This window comes from Homarus americanus, unplaced genomic scaffold, assembly GCF_018991925.1.
Source record: "Homarus americanus isolate GMGI-L3 unplaced genomic scaffold, GMGI_Hamer_2.0 scaffold367, whole genome shotgun sequence".
NCBI classification, from domain to species: domain Eukaryota; kingdom Metazoa; phylum Arthropoda; class Malacostraca; order Decapoda; family Nephropidae; genus Homarus; species Homarus americanus.
In genome coordinates this window covers 18,511,283-18,536,746 of record NW_024743709.1, presented here as the reverse complement: position 1 = coordinate 18,536,746, position 25,464 = coordinate 18,511,283, and the positions used below count along the sequence as shown (strand labels likewise).

General features: G+C 43.5%; 1 protein-coding gene across 1 annotated transcript in view; it reads left to right on the top strand.

The window, feature by feature from the left end:
- Window positions 1-12,799: 12,799 nt before the first annotated feature.
- The window catches only part of LOC121877238 (unconventional myosin-XVIIIa-like), a 21,202-nt gene continuing 8,537 nt past the window's right edge, over window positions 12,800-25,464 (top strand). Inside the window, 3 exon segments of the mRNA XM_042382880.1 lie at window positions 12,800-13,030; window positions 13,564-13,740; window positions 24,910-25,120. Of these exon segments, the coding sequence (XP_042238814.1) occupies window positions 12,815-13,030; window positions 13,564-13,740; window positions 24,910-25,120 (604 nt within the window). The 5' untranslated portion in view covers window positions 12,800-12,814.

The window sequence follows — 25,464 nt, the reverse complement described above, 5'->3', positions numbered from 1 at the left end:
TACAGATTACAGATATTACCGAATGTCTGTATGTGTTTCATTATATGTTAACTGTGGTTATTTAGTGACCAGCTTCAGTGTTAATGTGTGTCTTGGTGGTGTTCGTGGTAGTATAAATGTTTGACTGAGTCTGTGTCGGCGTTAAGTGTGTCTTGGGCGGGTGATTTCTGCCCCATCATTTCCACCGGTCTGAATAAACTCCCGATTTAAAAGTTGATGTTAAAGTTACTCATTAATATCGCGGCGGAGAGAAAGTCGGTGGGTGTGTTGGATGTGTTTATTATAGTCTGGACGTCTCACCTTTCATTAGTTTTTAATACCTTACCTGCCAATGTGTTCCCTGACGTCTTAATTGTTTGTTACGCTCGCTGAAGGTAACCGGAGACAATCGCAACATGATTTTTGGATCACCTGGCGATTTGGCGCATAGCTTATTTCACCCAACCCAACCCAACCCACCCTAACCCAACATATATTAGGGTGTCTAATCTTCAGGTGATTCCAATTCTTTTCTGTGTTATGTATTAAATTTCTTTCATTATTTTAGAACACAGGATTTAATTCTCCCTTTTTATATGTGGTAATATTTATGACCAATAGTTCTTAACTCAAGTCTGACAGTGATAATTTCTTTGTAGTTCTGATGTACTCTGAGGAAGGTGTAGTACCTCCACGCCCACACACTCCCTCTACAGTACCTCCACGCCCACACTCTCTCTGTACAGTACCTCCACGCCCACACACTCCCTCTACAGTACCTCCACGCCCACACTCTCCCTCTACAGTACCTCCACGCCCACACTCTCCCTCTACAGTACCTCCACGCCCACACTCAATCACTCGCCACTTGTACCAGTAATAGTTTTAAGTGTACGAGTCGATCATGTGAACCTTTGATGATTGTTTTAGGTGTTAGCAAGATTATGATGTTGGTGGGTACGAGTGTGTGTGTTGTGTTAATGCTTATTGTTGTTGTTAGTAGTAGTAATAGTAGTAGTAGTAGTAATGGTAGAAATATTGTTATTAATGTTGTAATTATTATTATTATTGGGTGTATTAATATTACCATAATACTTTTGTTATTATTATCGTTATTATTAGTATTACTCTTACTATATAGTGTTACCCGTTTCCCTCTGTTAGATAATTCATTTTCATTCAGTAAACTTGTATCCTTGTACAGTATCTGTTAGTGTTGTGGCTGCATATGATTGACCAACAAGTACTGGCCGGGTTATGTTATAATCTTGATGTTGTTTATTGTTGTGTACAGTCACTAGACATACCTCTTGTTTTAACCTTATACAACTGATTATAGCAATAATCGCTCACCATCAAAGTCACTATTGTTTATTGTTTGTTTGTTTGTGTAGGAAACTGCTGTGTGTGTGTGTGTGTGTGTGTGTGTGCCCCCATACCACACCCACCAGGACAGTGTGAACCATGAACCACCGTCCCAGGTGTACCCTGCAGGAGTGGGGAGGGGGGGCAGCCTTCAGGTCACTCTGCTAATATTGACAACAATGCCTTAGGTGTAACATGTCAGTTTAGCATTTTTTTTTTTTACGGGGACTAGCCCACCCGGGCACAGGTCACTGATCCACATCGGGGCCTAGGGGGCGAAAATGTAATAATAATAATAATAATAATAAAGAACCATAAAGAAATACAAATTGAAAAAAATCAAATGAGAAACAATATACAGTATGTATGTTGTGTTGTCAATATTAAGAGAAACAATTGAGACCCTGCAATTGTGTGTAAATGAGGCAAAACGTCAGATCAACAACCTGAGACTTGGTCACAATTTTCGTGATGCCATATGGCAGCGGGGTCTACCATTAGACAACACATTATGCTTCCAATATCTTCCCAGGCGGTAGTACCTCCCTATTTGGTAGCTGCCTAATACCTACTACCTGTTAAAAGAACATAGAAAATTTTTATGTGAAAACAAATATTATTCTTGAGCGTTTATACTAAAGGATAAGCACACTAAAATGGCTCACCAAGAAGCCACCATCATATAATTCACTAAACACAGGTCAGGTGAATTCTCAAACACCTCATAAATATAACATTACCATATGACGCAAAGTAATGTTGTGTTTATATGTGTTTAACAAAAGACACAATGTTAATGTTAAGAGAAATATCTAAAGTTATTTATGAGACATACACAGCGTCCAACTGTGGTCCAATAATAACATGTATATAAAAAAAAAGAACAGAATATTGTGAAGAGGTAGAGTACATGACGGTGAGGGAGGCTGCTGCACCCCACCGCCACAAAAGAGGCCGCCATATAAGGTATTTTAAACATTTCTTTAATAATAATTGTTGGTTTACTGAAGGAACCTTGGGTCAATATTTAGCTCCACGCGATATATGGTAAACAATGTTACTTATTCTTCTTTATAAGTAAGTCAAATGTTATAATATTATATCGTGATTAATCTTCCACTACTTAGGTGGTACACGTAACATAAACATTACTGAATATTAAAAATAAATCAATTGTATTATGACTATTTTAATGGCATGAAAGAGGACGGGTAATGTGTGAGTGTAACTCTGTGGCTTCTGGCCCGGAGTGTCCCTCTCCAGACGAGTGTGGCCTGGCACCACTACCATCATCACCCTCCATCACCAATAATACTATCACCACTACCACCACCACTCGTACCATCACCACTCATACCATTACCACCACCACCACCACCACTACCCCCACCACCGCTGCCACCAGCGAGTCTCTCACAAAACACGGTGGAGGATGTATTGTGTTCTAAACCAAAGATAAATAATGACCACATGACCGAGCGTCTTTGAGACATGTCCTTATGTCTAGCACCATCCTTGTGGTGTCCCACCGCCTCCCCCACCTCCCCCAGCTCCACCTCCACCACCTCCATGAGCCACCACATCTCCAGGCCCACCAACCCCCCACTTGGCCCACCAACCCTCCACCGGGCCCACCAACCCCCCACCTGGCCCACCATCTCCCACACCTGGCCCACCATCCCCCACCTACCCCACCATCTCCCACCTACCCCCTTTCCCTTCCTGGCTCACCACCTGGCCTACCTCCATGTCCAGCCGCCTCCCTCCCCCAGCAGGTGAAGGGGTTGTGGTGCACCTCCTGGACCACATCACCACCTGCACCTGTACCGTGTGCGTCAGAACCTTGATCTATTTATAGTAGGTAGCACCTGTACCACCCACCGTGTGTTGATGTAAGCTATACCAAGTTAGTGTTGGAAGTTTTGGCTCGCTAGCTCATGTGATTACCCCACGCAGGACTGGAGAATGTTAGGTGCCGTGTATACTACACCAGCTGCACCGTCGTGACATACAGTATGCTCCTCCTGAACCACCACCTGCCTACTCTGTCCACTAGTATCAAGGTTGTGTGGTTGACGTAGCCAGCTGAGAAGTTGGCACTTCACCACCTGCCATTAAGTATAGTCGTTCAGTACCGGAACTACCACTCAGCAGGTGCAGCACTAACAGGAGACGAGAGAGGCAGCCCTGAGATAAATTGATCTTGTGGTTCGACGAGGAGGAGGAGGAGGCGACCACCATCAGAACCGGGGGTGAGCTAATCAGAGGGAGGAGACTAAGGGGATGACAGAGGTTTAGGTGGAGGGACGTGCTACAGAAAGATGTACCGAACAACAGGCTGAGAGTTGAGGACGATGATTATAAAAAACGTGGAAAAATAGTCCTCTGACCTTTGGGAACAGCAAAAGGAATAATAATAAGAAGAATTACTACTTATGTACTAACAAAGTGTGTATCATGGGGACGCAGGTGTCCTCTTATTGGTCAGACGAGTTTATGCCAGGTGTGGCACCATACCTCCATCTGACCCAACTCATGAGGAGAGGAAATTGTAAACATTTAGGTCAAGTCACTAATATTATTGCTGTTGTATTGTACTTCAGGTTGCAAGACAAGTCGTAGATAGTTGGCGAGGTTAAGTGGTAGTGAGGTATCGTGGCTGTGTATGGCAGGAAGGACGTCACGGCATTGTGTTACATCGTAAACTCGCGCCGCTGGTGCCAAACATTTACGCTAGGTGTGACGCTGCTAGAGAGGGGGTGAAGTCTAGCGTGGCTAATACCAGTCTTGTGTTTTCTTATGAGTAGCCTCGTATACCTTCATCACGTGTTGTGCCGAGACTTACCTGAAGCATGAACCAGTCTACCCTGCTGTAGGTAATCACTTCCTCCCGACCTGAGAACATGTTCATGAAATTTGTTGTCTTTCATTTTGTAATTAGAGTGAGAGTGACAGACAGACACAGAGGAAGGAGATGTCACGATATATGATCCACCACCATCCTGTGGGTGGCAGCGGGTACAGATACCAAACTGAGATGAACTGGTGTGTTAGGGCAGTGTTGTCCCTGGCCAGGGTAAACTTAAGGTATGGTTGCAGGAGTACTGCAGTGATGAGGCTGTCAGAGCTGTGCCAGAGTGTACACCAGACGTCTCTCTTCCGTGTTCCCTCTCACCCTTGGTGCCACGTGTACCTATGGACATAGCACATTCTGCCCACAGTGTGGTTTAAGACCTTAATGCTGCTCCTTCAGCTGTGGCGAATAGGACGACATATTGTAAATTACACTTTGTACCTAGTTCATGTTTTTAATTATAGTATTTAATTAGGCGTCACATAATCATTTAGCGGGTGTTGAGATAGTGCTTGAATGAGGTGCTTGTAATGGGCAGCGTGCCAGGTCGCTCCTCTCCGGGTGGTGAAGGTACACGCTGGGTTCACCACACCGCTACCCTCTCTGGTGTCTCTTACCGCCGTCACTTAATCGTGTATAGTAAATCTTGGGTAAATTCTCACCCAGTTTGCCATTCACTGAATTTTACGAATGTTGGGCTGTTTTATCCTCGTGTATTTGTCACTTTTCCGTACAGGATCAAACTCTTTTCCAACCCTGTCTTACACTTCAAGGTAATAAACCAACATATACCTTCATACCGCCAACTGCAATACCATAAACTTACATACTATACAGGCACCAGTTCTTACAGTTATTCCTCTTATTCAGTGTTACTCAGGCCTCTTCCTGTTCACATTAATACATTCATCCCGTAAAGTTAATGTTCAGTTCGTTATAATATGTTAGTCGAAAGTTTTTGGAGGCCATTTGCGCTAACTTTGTGTATACTGTGTGTGTTCATGACCCATCAGAGCTACTGTACCGAGGCTGTGATCTAATGTAGGGGAGAGGCTCTGTAATAATAATAATAATAATAATAATAATAAAAATAATAATAATAATAATAATAATAATAATAAACGGTTTCGATAAAATACAAAGCACATAACGGGGGAGGGAGGAGAGAGATGTACCGTTCATAGTCTATTGGAATGAGACGGTGACTACTCTATCATCTACACTGCAGGCACTACAGTCTCAGCGAGCAGGTGTGGCCGTGTAAGCAACGTGTAGAGATACTGGACGGGTGGTTGGTGAAGTGTTGCTGGCCACCACAGGGAAGGCGTTCTGTGATCCTAGATATTAGCTGCAGATTCCACAATTGCCTCCTGGAATGGACACGGGGATTTACTTTGTGGTCTAGTGTTTATTACCGACATGAAGACACGTTAGAAAGGTTTTGATAGTGCGACAGCGATAAAATACTTTCCTCGCTTGTAGGTATATACAATACACTAGACAGGAAGTGAGTCAGTGGTCTCGAGGTAACTGTTCTTTAAATAAATCGTGTCCAGTTAGGGGATTAACCTGGGAGTGGCAGCCTGGGTGTATGCTAAGTACAGGTATGGCAACCTAGTCATTGCTCCCATTCGTGCGTGTGGGAGTTACAACGTCTTGCTGTGCTTATATGCTGTAAGGTCGTGTGGTATGTTATGGTGGCCAGTCTTTTTTTAATGTTGTGACCATGTTATAGTGGTAAGGGTATAGTGATTAATGTATGTTATAGTGGTAAGGGTATAGTGATTAATGTATGTTATAGTGGTAAGGGTATAGTGATTAATGTATGTTATAATGGAAAGGGTATAGTGATTAATGTATGTTATAGTGGTAAGGGTATAGTGATTAATGTATGTTATAGTGGTAAGGGTATAGTGATTAATGTATGTTATAATGGAAAGGGTATAGTGATTAATGTATGTTATAGTGATAAGGGTATAGTGATTAATGTATTATAGTGGTAAGGGTATAGTGATTGATGTATGTTATAATGGTTAGTTATAGTAAATTTATGGTGATTGATATAGTTGGGAGGCGGACAGTAATGTTATGTTGATTGGTATATACCGTATATTATTGTGGTGATTTGTGGTGAAGTGGAGGTGGTTATAGTGACGTATGATACACTGGGGACAACAGCCGGCCTCGTACTGGAGGACTGTGGTGACGTGAAGGTCATCCTGGACCACTGTAATAATTCTTTACCCTTATTTAGCCTGGCAACAAGTATGGTGTAATGGCGGGATGATGTATGTGGTGGTGGAGGAGGCAGCCGTCACCGGTACAGGCACGTGTGGTTGTGTAGGTGTACAGTGGCACGTGTGGTTGTGTAGGACAGTGGCACGTGTGGTTGTGTAGGTGTACAGTGGCACGTGTGGTGTGTGTACAAGTTGTGTAGGACAGTGGCACGTGTGGTTGTGAAGGTGTACAGTGGCACGTGTGGTTGTGTAGGTGTACAGTGGCACGTGTGGTTGTGGTGTATTGTTACATGAGTAAATGAAGTTACTGTTGAGGTGTGTTGCTGCCATCCTCCAGCGGGTGTTTGTCATGCAGGAGGGGGCCATCATGCCTCCCCTGGGGTAACAGGATCACAGCCACCGAGGAGGACTGTACCTGGTCGGCCGCCTCCACTCTATGAATATTCTTTCTCCAGCCCGCCCTCCATCTCTGCCACTCCCCCTGTCCGCTCGCCAGCCCCGACTTATTAATGGTTAAATCATCTGTGCGCCTGGACGTGCAGTAGGTAGGTAATTGAGAGCGGTGTGCTCCTCCACAGCTGGTGGTGAGGCGCGACTATGCACGTACAGCAGTCAACACAGTGGGATATTGACCACCACCTCTTCAACAATCATCACTTTCTCTTATGTTATACGTAATTGATTGTTTATGTTCCCTAAGAAACCACAACCAGTCCTCAAGCGCCGGCGACCACAGAAAGCTTTGTGCAAATTATTATTACCATAAAAGTTAGTAAACAAAAAATATAATGATAATTGGATACAAAATAAAAACAAATCTTAAGTCAATTAAACAAGCGCTGTATATTATTATTTATTCTCTAAATATTTAAGTTATATAGCTAAAAAAACGGCTTTATCGTCCCAATCCCACCCCCCCCAAAAAAATGGTGTTGCTATGATGGTGCATAGAGGTGTGTGTGTGTGTGTGTGTGTGTGTGTAGCGGCGTGGCAGTGTGTTGGCACCAGGCTGGCACTGCACCTGTGAGTCACCTCTAGAAAGTCATTGGGTGGCACCTCCACCAACCACTCATAGCACACCACCACACTACCGCTGGGGGTCTACGAATCTTCCACGCATTACAGATTCCTTAGGTCAGGTGAGTGTCATGTGACTGACACTAAACCAAACTATTTAAGAATGTTCTGTCTAAATATACGACCGACTGTTACCGGTACATGACAGAAGAAAATATCACCATAGGGAGCGAGTAGTGTTGATGTGGAAAGTCGCAGAAAAGCGTGAAATGGGGAATGTATTAATAATTATTATCTAGTGTAAGTGAAACCTATCTATCAAACTACACGTAAATTGTCAGTCTCTCTTGTGGGGTTATACTACACTAGGCATTTCCCCTTGGATTTACACCTTCACGCAGATGAAAACTTTTGGGTATTATGTAAACAAGTCATAGTAATCCATGGGTTAGGTAGTTCACGTTGTCCTTGGGCCTAGGCGAACACAAGTCAGCGTCAACAGGGAGGGGATTAGTGAAGTTTAGCGAGTGTCTCATCTTATAGCTGTTCACGTTTGTCTGTGTTGTGGGTCTTGCAGGCAGTGGAAGGAGGCCAAGTATTTCCTCTCATCCACGTGTAAACAATGATAATAGTCCTTCCCATAATCTTTATACGCACACACACACACACACACACACACACACACACTAAGTAGACCACCTGCAGGTCGGACAAACAAGCCTCAGTAAAGTTCAGGTCTTGAGACGTAACAGATTTTGTCTTGTTTTTTTATGATTGACGTTTGAGAAGTCGGATCAGGTGAAGAGTTAAGCATCCCAAGCTTAGTTCACTTAATTACACACCCTAACACTCCCTGGGGGCGGGGGGTTAAAAGAATCACCTGAAGAATCTGCACCCCAGTTTATTTCACCTAAAGATTAACTACCCTAACGCTAACTTAATCTAACCCATCCTAACCTCACCCCCCCCCCCAAACAGTGTTAGGGTGTTTAATCCTTAGGTGAAATTAGTTGTGGTGGCAGATACTTCAGGTGATCCGGTTAGGCTAGTTAGTTTAGGTTAGTTTAATCATCAAGTAAAATAAACTTGGGGGGTTAAAATTTCTCGTGATCCGATTGGTGTTTACTTTTTCTATTACTGTACAAGTTATTACTCAACCAGTAATAACTCACGAGGATTGACATGAAGTTTGGAGAAGTAGGTGAGAATGTGTGACAGAACTCGAAATGACTTTGGATTTTATTGGTTGTTACGGGAAAAATATTATGGTTCAAGTCTATGGCAAGATTTATGGACTGAGATAATATGGTAATAGTAATCGTGTCCTGAGTTAAACTGTGTAATGTTCAGGAGCTGTCAGTGGGTTTACGATGGTGGAACAACCCTTGGGTGAAGTAACGTCCTGCCAAGGTGGTGGAGTAACCCACTAGCTGCTGAATGATGGTGGAACAACCCGTAGGTGGACTAGCATCCAGTCAAGGGAGGGATGGAGGGAGGGGGTTAAGTAAACCCACTATCTGCTGAATGCTGACAAACAGGGAACCAGCACCTGCTCCGCCCACCAATCCATCATAACCACAGACATTTGTTTGTGTGGTAAAGAACAAAAGCAAAATAACGTCCCCCATGACACTCGCGGATGACAGACGCCATTGTCACCATACAGCTTTACGTTAGTGGTATTTGGAGGGCCACTTCTTACCACTCAGTGAGAAGGATGCTGCCCTGATGCCCACACCGAAGATTATTGGTCTCAGGGTGCATACTGAAACTTCAGACTGGCTGTTGTTGTTGTTGTAGTGTTTCTCTTATATTACCTGTTTAGTCAAACAAATATTTATATATATATATATATATATATATATTCATGTGTGTGTTAAGTTTAATTTTCAAGTGTGCAAATAGAGAGTTAATATGTTGACGTGGGTTTATTCAGGTTTAACTGTGCTGGTTTAGGGTTAGCCAGGTTTAATTTGAGGTGAGTAATTTTTGTTAGGTTTAAACTGAAGAGGTTTAAGTTTAGCGAGATTTATTGAGGTGGTTTAGGTTTAGCTGGGGAGGGTAACAAGACAGGGATGTGTGAGAGGTGAGCGAGACATGCACTTAATGGGCCCAAGTTATGTAGTTTTGGACGTGTATTGGTGAAGGGTGTGTGTGTGTGTGTGTGTTGGTCTGACTGGTTGGCGACCTGCCGGGTATGTGGTGCCTCTGGCATCTCTACCCCCCTCGCGCGCACACACACACACTTGCTGTGTGCGTGTATGTATAAATGTGCCTATATATATATATATATATATATATATATATATATATATATATATATATATATATATATATATATATATATATATATATATATATATATATATATATATATATAAACTGATTACCACAAGAAAACACAAAGTTCCCAAGCGCTTTCGTGGAATTCACATGGTATTGGCTTGAACCTTAAATACCCTAGGTCTTTTATAGACAAATGCCTTAACATTACTCAGAAATCTTTTTTATAGAATTGATCCTAAGCCCACCCATGACAATAAGAATCTCTTAGTATTGCCATTTAACAAAAATTTCTCTCAAATTCCTATACAACTGAAAACCTGGAACGTTGATGTGACATTTAAAAACTCATGTACTGTAAAACAAATGCTAATTAAGAACTCGCCCAACAATGCAGGCGGCTGCATTTACAAGGTTCCTTGCAACTTCATAACTTATGTCAATCACTTCTGTTAGCATGAACGAACAGTTATTTTAGATTGTCATTCGATATGTGTTCTGTCATTCGGTTATGAAATTTCTCAAATAGTTATGTAACAATGTCTCAACGGATATGTGAAAAGGTGTATTATCACGGCTCAGGCACGCACTTCCTAGCACGATAAAAAGGAAGTGGTGTGTGGTAGTGGCTGTGGTGTGTGTGGTAGTGACTGTGGTGTCTGGTAGTGACTGTGGTGTGTGTGGTAGTGGCTGTGGTGTGTGGTAGTGGCTGTGGTGTGTGGTACTGGCCTTGGTGTGTGTGGTAATGGCCAGGGGGTGTGTGGTAGTGGCCAGGGGGTGTGTGGTAGTGGCCAGGGGGTGTGGTAGTGTAATATAGTACAAGGTAGATAGTTTGTTAAAGAGACCACACACATAGAACACTGGATCATGGAGAGCAACCCCCTCAATAAATAAATAGAGAAATAAATAAATAAATAAATAATCTTCACAAGGTCGATGATTTCTTGGCATGTAATTATCGATAAATTTTTCGTTTTTTTTTTTTTAGTTGCAGAATAAATAACATATTTCTTGTTTATAGCTTTACTTATTAAATGAAGCTATTGTCACCTATGTCAGTTGTGAAGTAAACGAGGAGTTGGGTGGTCGGTCAGTTGTTGTTAGAGAACAAGGTGGGGTAAGCAGGGACTCACCGCTGGGACCTGATCTTGCACACGCATTCCTCTATCATCAGAACCAGTGGCTCCTGCAATAAATACCCGCCTTGTACAGTCGCCAACATAAACCATGTACACTGTACTTGCCTGAGACTCCGAACTCCTGAAACGAGTCCCTGTCTATGGCGGTGTAGTGACTAGTGTTTCATTTGGGTTTGAGACACTATCGAAATGAAGAGTAAACGGACATTTATTTATTAATAACTCGGGCCCGGATAGTTATGCATTTGCATATTTTGCGTGATTTCTATGATAAGTGCATATTACCTAGATAACTGCATATAAATGCATATTTTGGTAAAATATTCATCTGGCAGTATCTCTTTGTTGCCACTGAATGAGCACACGTGGTACTGGGAGGTGAGGTGAGGTGTGGTTAGGTGAAGTGAGGTGAGGTCACGTCGCTTTAATCTGTCGTTTCCACACCTGGTCATGACTCATTGGACTAGTGAGTTAGTCAGTCAGGAGCAGTGCTGCTGTGTGGAGCTACTTTCTTCTGCTGGAGATGCTGCAACGTACTATGGGAAAAACTTCGACGTCATTGAAGCTGTTATTGCGACATTCGACCCTGAGGAGGCTCAGAGCATTCAGGAAAGCAAGATCTTACTTGAAACTGAAGGAATAAAGGAAAGCTTGCTCTTCATTGCAACGAATTTTGCGTGCATCTCATCAACAATTACTAGACTTGAAGAAAGGGGACTACTGCTGTCCTCGGCAATTTCGTTGGTTAATGGTGTTCTTGATGAACTGAAAAGTTTGCAGTCTGATGCTTACTATGGTAAACTGAGTAACGTGTTGTACAAAAACAAGGGATTTGAAAAGCTGAAAAAAGTCAGTCAGATAATGTCTGGTGATGCTATTATTGACGAGACGGTACAGCCACTCACTATGTCAGACCTCCTATGTATGAAACATGCACCAATCGTCTCGTGTGATGTAGAAAGGGTGTTCTCAGAATATAAAGCTATGCTGACAGACAACAGACGGGGTTTTAACTTTGAGAACTTACGCCACCATGTCATCATCAAATGCAACCACAATCTGTAATGTCTGAAAATATGTCGGTCTATAATGTAAATACATGTTCATATATATTTTTTGAAGCACTTTCACATATATATGTTAAATACATTACGTATATTGCTTAATAAACATTAACATTAGTTTATATTAACTATTTTGTTTCCGTATAACCTGCATTCTTGGCTTTATAAGTGACATTTTTAGTGCATATAAATGCATATTTCCCCTGTTTTTAGTGCATATTTGCATGCATATTTCATGGTTTTTTAGTGCATAACTATCCGGGCCCTATTAATAACTATTCAACTGTTTCTTGAGATTTCTCTGGTATTTGTATATTTCGATTGTTTCATTAATAATGGAAAAGTGACCAGTCCAGTATAACCCCAAACTACCTAAAGCTGTTCAGGTAAGGTTCGGTTCTGTTTACTGTCATACACAGTAACGCTCCATGCTAAGGTTTGTTGACAAGGCAGCGCGGCGGCCCTTCATGTACTGTATACATGTTAATCATATATTAAATTCATACCCGTATCTTCCCTCTTCTTAAACCAGCTTCATATTTTTTTAATAACTCGGGTTTAGGAGTTTATATTACTTTGTTATTTGTGTTTGCTAGCAGAATGGTATGACGGTAAATGACTATGACAACTGTAACAGTGATATAGTTCTATAGTCTACAGGGGGTATATTTTGTCTTGTTATACTTCTGGTACACCACAGAAACACTCAGCTAGTAGACTCACTGTTACACGAATCACATCATAATACAACACACAGGTTGGTTGATGTAGGAGTGTTTGGTATGCCAGGTTGTTTCACCTACACCTAAGCGAGTCATTATAATAAGAACGTGTTGCTTGTGTTGTTGTGTGTGGTGAACAGAGTAGTAAGAGGAAATGTTGATTTTACAGGCACGGTCGGAGGAGCAGGTGGCAGCAGCTCGAGCATGGCTGGACGCGGAGCGGGTGTGGCTAGTGCACCGTGGCGGGTTCTGTGCGGCGAGGCAGCTGAGGGAGACGGACTCTGGAGAGGCGCTACCAGAGGGACGTGTCAGACTCAAGCTCGAACACAACGGCGACGTGATCGAGGTGGACGAGGATGACGTCGAGAAGGTCAGTTACCTACCCAGTACTCCTGTGTCTTGTCTACTCCTTCACCAGGCTATAGAAGAACTGTACATCCATACACAGTAAACAAACATCACTAACGTAGAATTAATTAAGTTTTGTTGACGAGAGGTAGTGTACATCTCACCTGCCAAAACAATAGCTCGGTTATACAGTACAAAATACAAGAAATAATGGTCTTTTGTATTTCTTACTTTAAACTTAGATATACTTTACCAAACCTGCATTAAATGTGTGCGTGTACAGTCCCTTTCACTCGTGCGTTTACAGAGCTTGTCAGTTTTTGTGTACTGTAGTGTGGCAGCGCTGTGTTTGTTTACATTCGACAGAAGGAAACTCGCAGTAGTAAACATATTATGGAATCAAATTAAAATAATATTAAAACAAATATCTCAATGTAATGATATGTGGAATTTTATATGACCACCCCTGTAAACGCACTAGTGGAGGGGACTACCTAGGGAGGAGGTGAGTATGGTGGAGGCTATGGAGTAATATGGAGTGAACGCATCTTTTAGGCCAACCCTCCACCCTTCGACCGTTGTGAGGACCTGGCTCAGCTGCGCTACCTCAACGAGTCGTCCGTCCTGCACACCCTCCGTCAGCGTTACGGCTCCAACCTCATCCATACGTACGCCGGCGCCGCCATGGTCGTCATCAACCCCACCAGTCCCCTGGCTATCTACTCCGAGAAGGTGAGTACAATACTGGCGCCTTTACCTGTACCTCCCTCATTACCCTCCCACTCATTGTGTACTTACATGTTTAGTTAAACCTCTGAGGACGAAAGGGTTAAACCACAGTCCTTAAAGGGTTAAACCACAGTCCTTAAATGGTTAAACCACAGTCCTTAAGGGGTTAAACCACGGTCCTTAAAGGGTTAAAACACAGTTGTTAAAGAGTTAAACCATCGCCTTCAAAGGACTATACCATATTTTCCCTCGAAGGGTTAGGTATAAGTCTGGTAGCTGTCCTTCCCAGCGAGTATCTTACAGTTTCACTCACCAATTTACATACACCCTTATGTTAGGAGTCTTACAACCACATGCTTTCTCTAAGTTAAAGTGTTTACCCGCCAGCCAGTCAGTCAGTCATCCTGTTGTAGCTCGCGGCTTGCCACACACTAATGACAGTAAATGTACTCGTATACTTTTAGCATTAGTGAAGAAAAGTGTTCCATTACTGTTGTTCCAGGTACACTTACTTTTACCCCAGGTACACTTACTGTAGTCCCTGGTACACTTACTATTGCCCCAAGTAAACTCACTTTGTTCTTGGTCTACATAAGAATGGTAACGCTCTTGCCTCGCAAGCAAGATGTCACGGGTTCGATTCCCGGGCCGGCGGAAGTTGTTTGGACACTCTTCCTAGTCCCCTTGGCCCCTGTTCACACAGCAGCAAAGTAGGTACCTGCTGTAAATCGAAAGTTGCGAATTCGTATTCAGGGACAAGTTGTTGGAGCTTCCAATAACTTGCTTAGACATAAACCATTGACTCTTCAGGCTTCTACGCCCTTAACTCATGAGACATAAGGCAAGCATGAACTTAGCATGCTTTTCTGTTGGACGCTGTAAACGCTTCTGCGCTTCACCTTACACAAGGCTGTAGGGGGGAGGGGGCAATAAAAAAAAATGTAAGATAACAGTTGTCTTAGTTAACATACACCATTTTTCATTATACTTCGACAACTTTTCAACAATGACATGAAACTGAACATCATTATACCATTACTTAAAACAATCTTCATAATAGTTAAGCATTTAACCTCTCTCGACAATTGATTACAGTGTAAGAGTCAATAGAACAGATAGCAATGACAACTCCATGAGACGAACCAAGAACTTTAAAAATTCGAATACCGTAGCACACCCGGAGTCACACCTACGAGGGCTCTGGCGGTGAATATTCGAGTCCAGGGAAAAAATCACAGAAAAAAAGTCATGTGACTGTTTTTTCCTGTGACTTTATTTCCGTTCGCCGAATGTTCTGCCCATCTGTCGAAACATTTTCATGAGACGTCGATATATACTGTATTGATGTCACGGTTTATAATTCACTGGTATAAAAGCACAACACTGAATATCTATTATTAAAATCTGTCAATGTAAAGTGCAAAAAGGGGACATTATTGGTGCAGTAGCCTGTCTCTCGGTGGTTATGTTGTGTCAGTGTTGTTTGGTTGCATCAGTGTAGGTGGTAGTGTAGTTGATTGTAGGGGTACAGTGTAGGCCATTGTAGTAGTGCAGTGTGGGTCATTGTAATGGTACAGTGTAGTTGATTGTAGGGGTACAGTGTAGGTCATTGTAGTAGTGCAGTGTGGGTCATTGTAATGGTACAGTGTAGTTGATTGTAGGGGTACAGTGTCGGTCATTGTAGTAGTGCAGTGTAAGTCATTGTAGTGGCACAGTATAGTTCATTGAAGTGGTACAGTATAGTTTATTGTAGTGGTACAGTGTAGTTAATTGTAGTGGTACAGTATAGTTCATTGTAATGATACAGTATAGTTTATTGTATTGGTACAGTGTAGTTCATTGTAGTGGTAGAGTTACCTCCTCGTGTGGTCGTGACGACTTTACATTGTTGGGTGTTTAGTCCACGAGATGGGTGGTATGGCCTTGTTACCTTTCTGGTACCGTTAGTGTTATAGTGAGTGGTATTATTCGAGAATGTGCACGTTGGCCAGGGAATACCTTGGTGGACGTGTGTGAGGCACAGAATGAGCTACTGTGCCTCCTGTGTTGTTTGTTCTATGCTGTAGGTCTACGTCTCCAAACAAGATCTAGATAAGTAGTGGTACGTGCTGTGTTAACCCCCCCAACCCCCCCCCCCCTATGTCATGCCTTGAACTAAATTTGCACAACACGAGTCAAAAACTATAATAGGAGGAAGAAAAAAAATACCCTTTTTCGGTATTATCGAAATTTCAGCTTTCTACCTCTAAAAGTACCTGAGATATCGCCCGGACAACCAACATCCGTGACAAACAGACGGAGTAACCACAGAGTATCTCCTTAGAGCTTCGCGCGGCACCTTTCGACAGAATGGTGGAGGGGGGAGGGTGTACAACAACGCTTCGCTTCGGTCCTCTCGCTGTAAAATTTGGATACGAGTGATGCTGCTTAATATTTATTTTGTGGTTACGTGCCTCCCTCGTGGGTGTGTAAGGGGAAAGATGGTCGCCATGCCACAGTGAATAGAGTGAACACTTACCTTCCTGGTCAGTTACAGCTTGAAACTATAGTTGTAGTTTTAAAGTTGTATGTTCTTTGTGTTAAATAAATTGTACATATCCTGGGTGTATATATACATGTTGAGAACAAGAGAGGAAATTTTTAGTATGTGTCGCTAATAAAAGCTGACGTGAGAGAGAGAGAGAGAGAGAGTGTGTGTAAGCTACATGGTGTGGCGTCGAGGAGAGAGGAGACCAGTGTGTTGTGATAGGTGCAGCAGGCTGGGGGAGCCATGCATGATGGTGTCCGTGTAGCCTCGAAGGGAATACTGATGAGGTCGTACCCGGCAGGTAGGACCAAGCCTAGCCACCTGCCTCACTGAAGACCCAGTGGCCTCGCCCTCCCAGTTCTCCACCACCCCCACAGGGTAATCAGGAGTTGTGTAGTGGGCGACTTTGTTCTCCACCTGGAGTTGACCTGGCGAGCAGCAGGCTGCCCCTCTCCTCTTCCATGGGCGGTAATCTGGTTATAACGAGGATGTGTACCTGCCCTGTAAACTCAACTACTAGTACACCTAGGGTTGTCTAGGGGTGTAGCGAGGGTATACCTGCCCTGTAAACAACTACTAGTAAAACTAGGGTTGTCTTGGGGTGTAGCGAGGGTATACCTGCCCTGTAAACTCAACTACTAGTACACCTGGGGTTGTCTTGGGGTGTAGCGAGGGTATACCTGCCCTGTAAACTCAACTACTAGTACACCTGGGGTTGTCTTGGGGTGTAGCGAGGGTATACCTGCCCTGTAAACTCAACTACTAGTACACCTGGGGTTGTCTTGGGGTGTAGCGAGGGTATACCTGCCCTGTAAACTCAACTACTAGTACACCTGGGGTTGTCTTGGGGTGTAGCGAGGGTATATCTGCCCTGTAAACTCAACTACTAGTACACCTGGGGTTCTCTTGGGGTGTAGCGAGGGTATACCTGCCCTGTAAACTCAACTCTTAGTACACCTGGGGTTGTCTAGGGGTGTAACGGGGGTGTACCAGCCCTGTACATTCAGTTAACCATCGGGGCCTTGCTGGTGGGTCATCATCTGCGTCCGTCTCTTGTTATTCTCTCAGGTCACAGGTGTGTCAAGTGCTCAGCAAGGTAATGGTGTTGAGTGTCCATTAAAGTCTTTATTTATGATTATATTTATTTTGTCCTGTTGATATTTTTCTGGTTGTTGAAAGTTTGTGGTTGAAGATGGTGTGTCAGTGGCGTGGTGTTGATGGTGCGTGAAGCGGGTGTTGTGTCAGTGGCGTGGTGTTGATGGTGCGTGAAGCGGGTGTTGTGGCGTGGTGTTCATGGTGCGTGAAGCGGGTGTTGTGGCGTGGTGTTGATGGTGTGTGAAGCGGGTTTGTGTCAGTGGCGTGGTGTTGATGCTGTGTGAAGCGGGTGTTGTGTCAGTGGCGTGGTGCTGAAGCTGTGTGAAGTGGGTGTTGTGTCAGTGGCGTGGTGTTGATGTGTGTGAAGCGGGTGTTGTGTCAGTGGCGTGGTGATGGTGTGTGAAGCGGGTGTTGTGTCGTGGCGTGGTGTTGATGGTGTGGCGGGTGTCAGAGGCGTGGTGTTGATTGTGTGTGAAGCGGGTGTTGTGTCAGTGGCGGGTGTTGATGGTGTGTGAAGCGGGTGTTGTGTCAATGGCGTGGTGTTGATGGTGCGTGAAGTGGTGTTGTGTCAGTGGCGGTGTTGATGGTGTGTGTTGTGTCAGTGGCGTGGTGTTGATGGTGTGTGAAGCGGGTGTTGTGTCAGTGGCGTGGTGTTGATGGTGTGTGAAGCGGGTGTTGTGTCAGTGGCGTGGTGTTGATGGTGTGGTGTTGTGTCAGAGGCGTGGTGTTGATTGTGTGTGAAGCGGGTGTTGTGTCAGTGGCGTGGTGTTGATGGTGTGTAGCGGTGTTGTGTCAATGGCGTGGTGTTGATGGTGCGTGAAGCGGGTGTGGTCAGTGGCGTGGTGTTGATGGTGTGTGAAGTTGTGTCAATGGCGTGGTGTTGATGGTGTGTGAAGCGGGTGTTGTGTCAGTGGCGTGGTGTTGATGGTGTGTGAAGCGGGTGTTGTGCCAGTGGCGTGGTGTTGATGGTGCGCGAAGCGGGTGTTGTGGCGTGGTGCGGGGCGGTGTTTTGATGGGGCAGACATGGACTGATGCCTCACTCGTTCATCTGACTTGCCAGCTTCCGCTTTACCTCCTCACACCAACCCTGCCACAAGCCTCCTTTCCGTCACATTTTTCTCTATAATCTAACTCGTCTAAAAACACACGGTCACAAACACATAAGTGGAAACTAAAACCATAGTTCGACCATTGAAAGGAGCAAACGTAAAATAAACATTATCCTGTGAGAAATTTCCGTCATACCAAACAATTGTAAGAGGAGATGAGAGGGACTGCGCTACTAGCTGCATACTGAGGCTGTATCATGATGCTGCCAACAGACCCAGGCGAGGATCACTCAGCGAGGCCACCTCTCATATCAAGTGAATGGGTTGTAATGGTGTGTGTGTATGATGCTTGTTTATAATGTGCCACTCTTGTGAAGGAGGCAGCGCTCACCCTTGACCGCACTAGGCCGGGAGTCTGGTGTAAGACTCATCCACACCTAAACTGACTTCCAGTGGTGAGGAGAGGCAGCCATCCATTGTTGGAGGAATTGGACGATTGTTACGCATTTCCATTCAAATAAACGATAAATATACATGATTATTAATGAGACAGAGTAATAAGTACTTAAAACTGTTTCTATGTCAACACGACAGTAATATTCTGTGTGTTCTGGTTACAGCAGTTTATGAAAATAATGTCAGACTCGGTTACTGGTCTTCCATAAACAAGATCATCCCGAAGTCTTGCAAAGGACGTTCTTACCACGTTTCATAAATCTGAATTAAAGAACAGAGAAAGTACCATACTTACAACACACGCACACATCCGGACAACAACTTTTCTCATTTTTTTAGCACCAAGAAACTTCTGTACAGTTTAGGCCACAGCGGTCCTGAATATCACTTGGAAGTTCCATCACTTTATATCCCTGAAGAGGCAAAAACGAAATGCGGCCAAAACGAAAGTGGATGACAGGCAGAGAAACCCAACACCTGTGTATCTCGTTGTGGGTTCTTACCTCTGCTGTAGCCCACACTTGTCCCATCACCTCACCACACCTGCCCCACCACCTCACCACACCTGCCCCACCACCTCACCACACCTGCCCCACCACCTCACCACACCCACCCCACCACCTCACCACACCCACCCCACCACCTCACCACACCCACCCCACCACCTCACTACACCCACCTCACCACACCCGGCCGGCCCCACCTGCTGTAGCAAGTATAAAAATCACTAGATTACAAGATGTTTAATCGCTAGACTGAGGATAGGATAGAAGTACCTCTGGCAGTATGCCCCTCAGGCAGATGTGAACAAAATTAAATATAAAGTGCGTTGCCAGACAAATGGCTACACACTCCAACACTACTTCATAGACTGTGAAAAAATAAATATAAGTTATTATGGACAGGTCCAATCATACTGTGTTTACAGTGGTGCAGCACTTTATATATATATATATATATATATATATATATATATATATATATATATATATATATATATATATATATATATATATATATATTCTATCCTCATTGCGCATCTAGTAGCTAAGTCAACTTCTATACACTTAAGTAAGCAAACAGTGTACTGGAAATCTCTAACATTCCACGCTACAATATTCTGTCCATCGGGGTCTGATGAACACCATTTATGACCTCTACTCTGTGATACTTTTTGCACTACCGCTCATAGGATGAGGTGTACAATAAATACCTGGCCCACCACCTCACCACAGGTCACAGGGGCCTATCTCATTCCCCCTTTCTCCACCACCACCTATATATATCACCCACACTAAATTATACCTGAAGACATAATTGATGGAAGTCACGGAAATATAAGGGTTATCGGTCGTTGCGTCACGGGTAGAAGGTTGTGTTTTGGTGATGACGTCATAATGGTGGGAGGAAGGGGGTGGAAGGCCCACCCAGGAGACAGCTGTACCTCAAGTTCTTTCTTTTATTAAGTGTTATTTAACTGTACTTAAAGAAAACGACTATAGTTATTCATCTCATTTATGTTTATTGTTAGTACTCTGAAGAATAAGTGTGTGTGGGAAAGATGAAAAACACATCCTGAAAAGAACAACCCACAAACGTGGTTAACTCGGGCGAAGCAAACCATCTGTGCAAGACGTGAAACTCTAGACTCGAGCGGATGAATGAGAGAATTTCTTGCCTAACTTTCATTGCCGAGGGGATATCCGGCATCGGGGCAAGTCTGCATCCTCCCAGTCACCCCGAGTGTGTTTAGTCTGGTGTAGAGTGAATGATACGTAAATACACTTGTTGTTCAGGTAGATACGAAGCCTGCGGTGTATTTTAAATTCGAGTTGTTTGAGGTTGAAGAGGTCGAGATTATGTAAGGCTGAACTAAGTTTTAACTCAGGCCATTGTGTAGGGTGATACAGTTGGCGTGTATGTGTGTGGGTAGTAGTAGTAGTAGTGGTAGTAGTAGGGAGTGTGTGGTAGGGGGAGGGGGGCGGTCGTGGTTACAAGACACCCAGAATGCCTAAGGTTCCCCTCTCTGCCATTCACCCTACCTCACTCGCCTTCATTTCCTCCAGACTTAAACCTTCTAATCTTTTAAAGTGGTTTCAGACCCCAGGTGGGAGCTGTACACTGAGTTATGTCTTGTGGCCTCCAGCTGGTTTTAAGACGCAGATTCACGCTTCTTGAATATTCTGCGTGTGTTTTAGGATCCTCGAGCCAGACTATACTGCCCCCGGGGCTCTCCTGACAAGGCTCTGTCACTCGGGGTAAAAAAAAAGTAAGAAATTAACAGCGAACCGGGTAGTAAATATTAACACTTTTTGCACTTTGCAGAGATGGTGCAGCCACAGTAGGGTAGTGGAATGTTGGTGGTGGTGTGGTGGAGAACTAGTGTGGGTTGTGTGGAGGTGTAGTAGTGTGGGTGATGTGCGGAGGTGTAGTAGTGTGGGTGATGTGCGGAGGTGTAGTAGTGTGGGTGATGTATGGAGGTGTAGTAGTGTGGGTGATGTGCGGAGGTGTAGTAGTGTGGGTGATGTGCGTAGGTGTAGTAGTGTGGGTGATGTGCGTAGGTGTAATAGTGTGGGTGATGTGCGGAGGTGTAGTAGTGTGGGTGATGTATGGAGGTGTAGTAGTGTGGGTGATGTGCGTAGGTGTAGTAGTGTGGGTGATGTGCGGAGGTGTAGTAGTGTGGGTGATGTGCGGAGGTGTAGTAGTGTGGGTGATGTGCGGCTGGAAGAGACAACGTGGACAGGACAATAGGACCGCACCCTCCCTCACTAGACAGCGTGTAGCGGCATCTTTCGCAAGGGGTCGCGTGTTTTCTTGACCCGGCGTAGATGTTCCAGCGAGTTTGTCCTTTGTTGGGTTGAGACGGTGCTTCTTCCCTCTCTGTATTGTGGCTCACTCGGTGTTACGAAACTACACAAGATGTTGACATAATTTACGATGATAACGTTAAAGTCTTTCAGTAGATGTAAATATAAAACCGTAGCATATAAATAAATAGATAATTCATTAGAAGATAGTTACTCCTCCACGCAGAACAGAAGAGAAATGTGATAATGAGTTACGAATTAATTGCGTGTGATAAACTTACTCTTGAGTGAGCATAATGAAACGAATCACATTAGTGGATATGACAGGTTGGGTAATGAGGACATATAATTGTCGAGAGACGCCAAGATGATGCTGATATGTTAACTCGCCTTAAAGTCTCTGGCTAAAGATGTTGTTGTGGATTTGTGTCACCTCTTTATACTGGTGAAACTTCTCAGGTAGACAGTTTGTGTGCAGTTTGTTTATTGTTTGTACTAATTTTGTAAATATGTACACTGTACATATTGTAAATATGTATGCTGGGAACTTCTCTCTCTCTCTCTCTGACACATGACAACAGCTAATGGTGTAAACAGATATGACAGCAGCCAGGGGTGTAACCAGATGACAGTGAATAAAATAAGATAGTTAACTACCATAAACCAGGTGAGGGAGGCTACAGCAGACGACAGCTAGGAGGGGCTTCGCTTACCAAGGCTCACATATCTCACGACCACATCGGTGTTCTCCCTCAGGAATGTGATAATGGCGCCTCGACATCATATGCATTTGCTAGCATCGCCAAATTAGGTCAGGGTAGCTTAAAAGTCCAAAGGTATTAAGGAAATTCACCCTCTTTAATTTGACTTTATTGTTTCATGGCGATGGTTTGAAGTAGTACTTTAGTGCAACATTGCTTGAAGTGGTTTCTGTTGAGTGTGTGTCATAGGTAGAAGGCTTCAGCTATCTGTTGGGGAGACATCTGGATTACCCCCTTCCTCCTCCTCCTCTTCCTCCAGCCTCCTCCCCCTCCAACCTCCTCCAACATCTCTGCAGCTTTCCACAACCTGCTCCCGCCATCTCGTTTTAAATTCCTGTGAGGAGTTGCAGGAGATCTAAAACAGGGGTCCTTTTTAAGGCAGCAGAGGCCTCGTAATTGATCCTCCTCCTCCCCCGGGTTGTCACAGTGATTAATGACACGTCCAGGGTAACAGCGGTAGGTTTTTGGTATGAGTGACGTGTGATTGATGCCTCCATCACACCTGCCTGCATCAAACAAAACGGTACAAAGCGCCCTGCTCAACCTGTAGATAATGGTGCTCGAGTTGGTCAGTTTGTTTGTTTACGTTGCTTAGCAGTCTCTAAATCGAATCACCGGAAGATTAGGCACCCCGGCAACCTAACCCCTCCGGGTATTGTTAGGGGTGTTTAATCATCAGGTGAAATAAGCTGGAAAACGCAGTCTTTTGGTGATAGGCAAAATATATTTTCGTCGTACTGGAGGTAAACGACAGGGAATGTGAAAATATTATCCTTATGCGTTAACCCGTCCGTCTGGGCTTCCTGCCTGTTAACGCTATAACTTGAGTAAATAAAAAAATAATTACGATGAAAATTAAGTGCTTGGATCCAACAAGATCCTGAAGACTGGGATAAGCAGTCGTTTACCTCCATATTGTGGAGCTGTTGCCCGTTTTGTCTCAGTGGTGATGAAAGGACCCGAGAACTCTGCGGTATTATTATTATTATCTTATTTATTTTTTATTTTTTTATTTTTTTTTATTTAGTACATGGCGTTTGGGGGAACCGATTGAGGGATAAACGTAATTGTTAGACCAAATGATTAATTAGTAAGGTAGAGGTCGAGACCAGAAGATGATTGAGGTGGTGGCAGAAACCAAAATATTATTGAGGTACAGGTCGAGAACCAAAAGATTATTGAGGTACAAGTCGAAACCAGATGGTTGTTGAGAGTTGGTTAGTCAGCACACACGATGGTGATAGTAGTGGTTGAGGTGTTGTGTTTAAACAAAAGGATTGTGAATTTTGGTGAAGGCAGTGTGTGTGTGTTTGTGGTGTATCAATTTCAATGTCGACCTGTGGTGTAATGATAAGCATGCTCGCCTCGCAAGCGAGCGAACCCTGGTTCGATCCCCGGGCAGAGTGAAACTATGGGCAAGTTTCTTTACGCCATTTGCTTCTGTCTACCCAGCAGTAATTGGGATCCTGGATGTTAATCGATTTGAGGATCGCAGTTGGTGAGTTGTCCGGTCTTCTCAGACTATTCCTTGACACTGGGTCATGCAACTTGTTAACTTGGGTGTGGTTGTTGTGTTGGCGACAGCTTCTTCACCTTAAACAAATTCACGCCTAGGTGGCCCTTGGGCCGGCCATCCTCATAATTTTAATATAGGATTAAGTGTCTTATAAGTGCACGTGTGTGTATTATAAGAGAAAGATGGTGTACAAGGATTGTAATAATATGAGGGTTCACAAAAAGAGTGTGAGGTTGTAGGTGTGGAGGGCAGGTGGCCGGGCACGAATGGTGTCGGGGAGGCGTCGCTCCTCTCTCCACCAGCCTACCTTGCCTGACCCTCAGCGGCTCAGCCTCGCCCCACTTCTTATTGTGTTGCCTTCTACTCATTTGGATTTATACAGTATTATTATTAATCATTGTTAAAGTGCTCAGAAATCTGTACAGTACTTGCCTTTGAATTAATTATTAGTAGTTTCACATGCAACAAAAATTATTGGGTCTCGTCTTTGTGTTTCCAGTGTGTCTTGTTAATTAAATATTATAAATTACAACTTGGTACTGAGTCACCTTCCTTCACACCATGTTTTCATATGGTTAGTGTACTGTGAGTGACCTTAACTATTTCTTCAACTGATCAACTGTATTCGGATCTTCCGTCTCTTGACAAATTCATCACATTTTGGTCAGATAATGCAGTACAGTATTTTATATATTTTTGGATGTTATCAGACTTTGTTTGCTGTTTCCCATGTTTAGTTGTAAAAATTAGTGATATAAATTACATTATCATCTGCTGTACTGTTTATTGTACTGTATCCTGAAATGGGGTACTACCTTGTATTTCATTTATAGCTTTTACTCTTACTCCTGTCTATACTGTACAGTATTATGTTCATGTCATAATTTAGTTTTTTATTACATTTACATTTGTAGATGATTCACTTCATTATTTCTAATCATCAAATACATTTTTTCTACAGGTGATTCAAATGTTTAAGGGATGCAAGCTAGAGGACATGCCACCTCATATATACTCGGCAGCTCAGGCTTCCTACCGGGACCTTCTAGCCACCAGACGTGACCAGAGTATCGTGTTCTTGGGCCGCTCCGGAGCTGGAAAGACGACGAATTTCAGACATATACTTCACTATCTAGCTTTAGCTGCGGGGGTAACCAATAAAGTACTTACAGGTTAGTGTCGTTGTCTTATATTTTATCTAATACTATTCATTCTTCGGATATTACGAATTGTGTTATGTGAAGTAGAAAACACATTTCACATACAGTATTGGGACACGCTGACCCTGTACACATCCAGCTTTAGAGTATAGTTTATAGGAGATTCAATTTAATGATTGTGAAGTTAGAAAACAGATTGTTATGGTAACATATACAGTAGTCATGACTAAATTTTTTTGTTGATTCTTCATAAGAATTTGGTATTTAAATTTTGCTATTGTTAATTGTTTAGGCGTGTTAGAAATACCCGGTAGTCAGGGGTTTTTATTGTAGGGTTTTGTGATGTTATGTGGTCA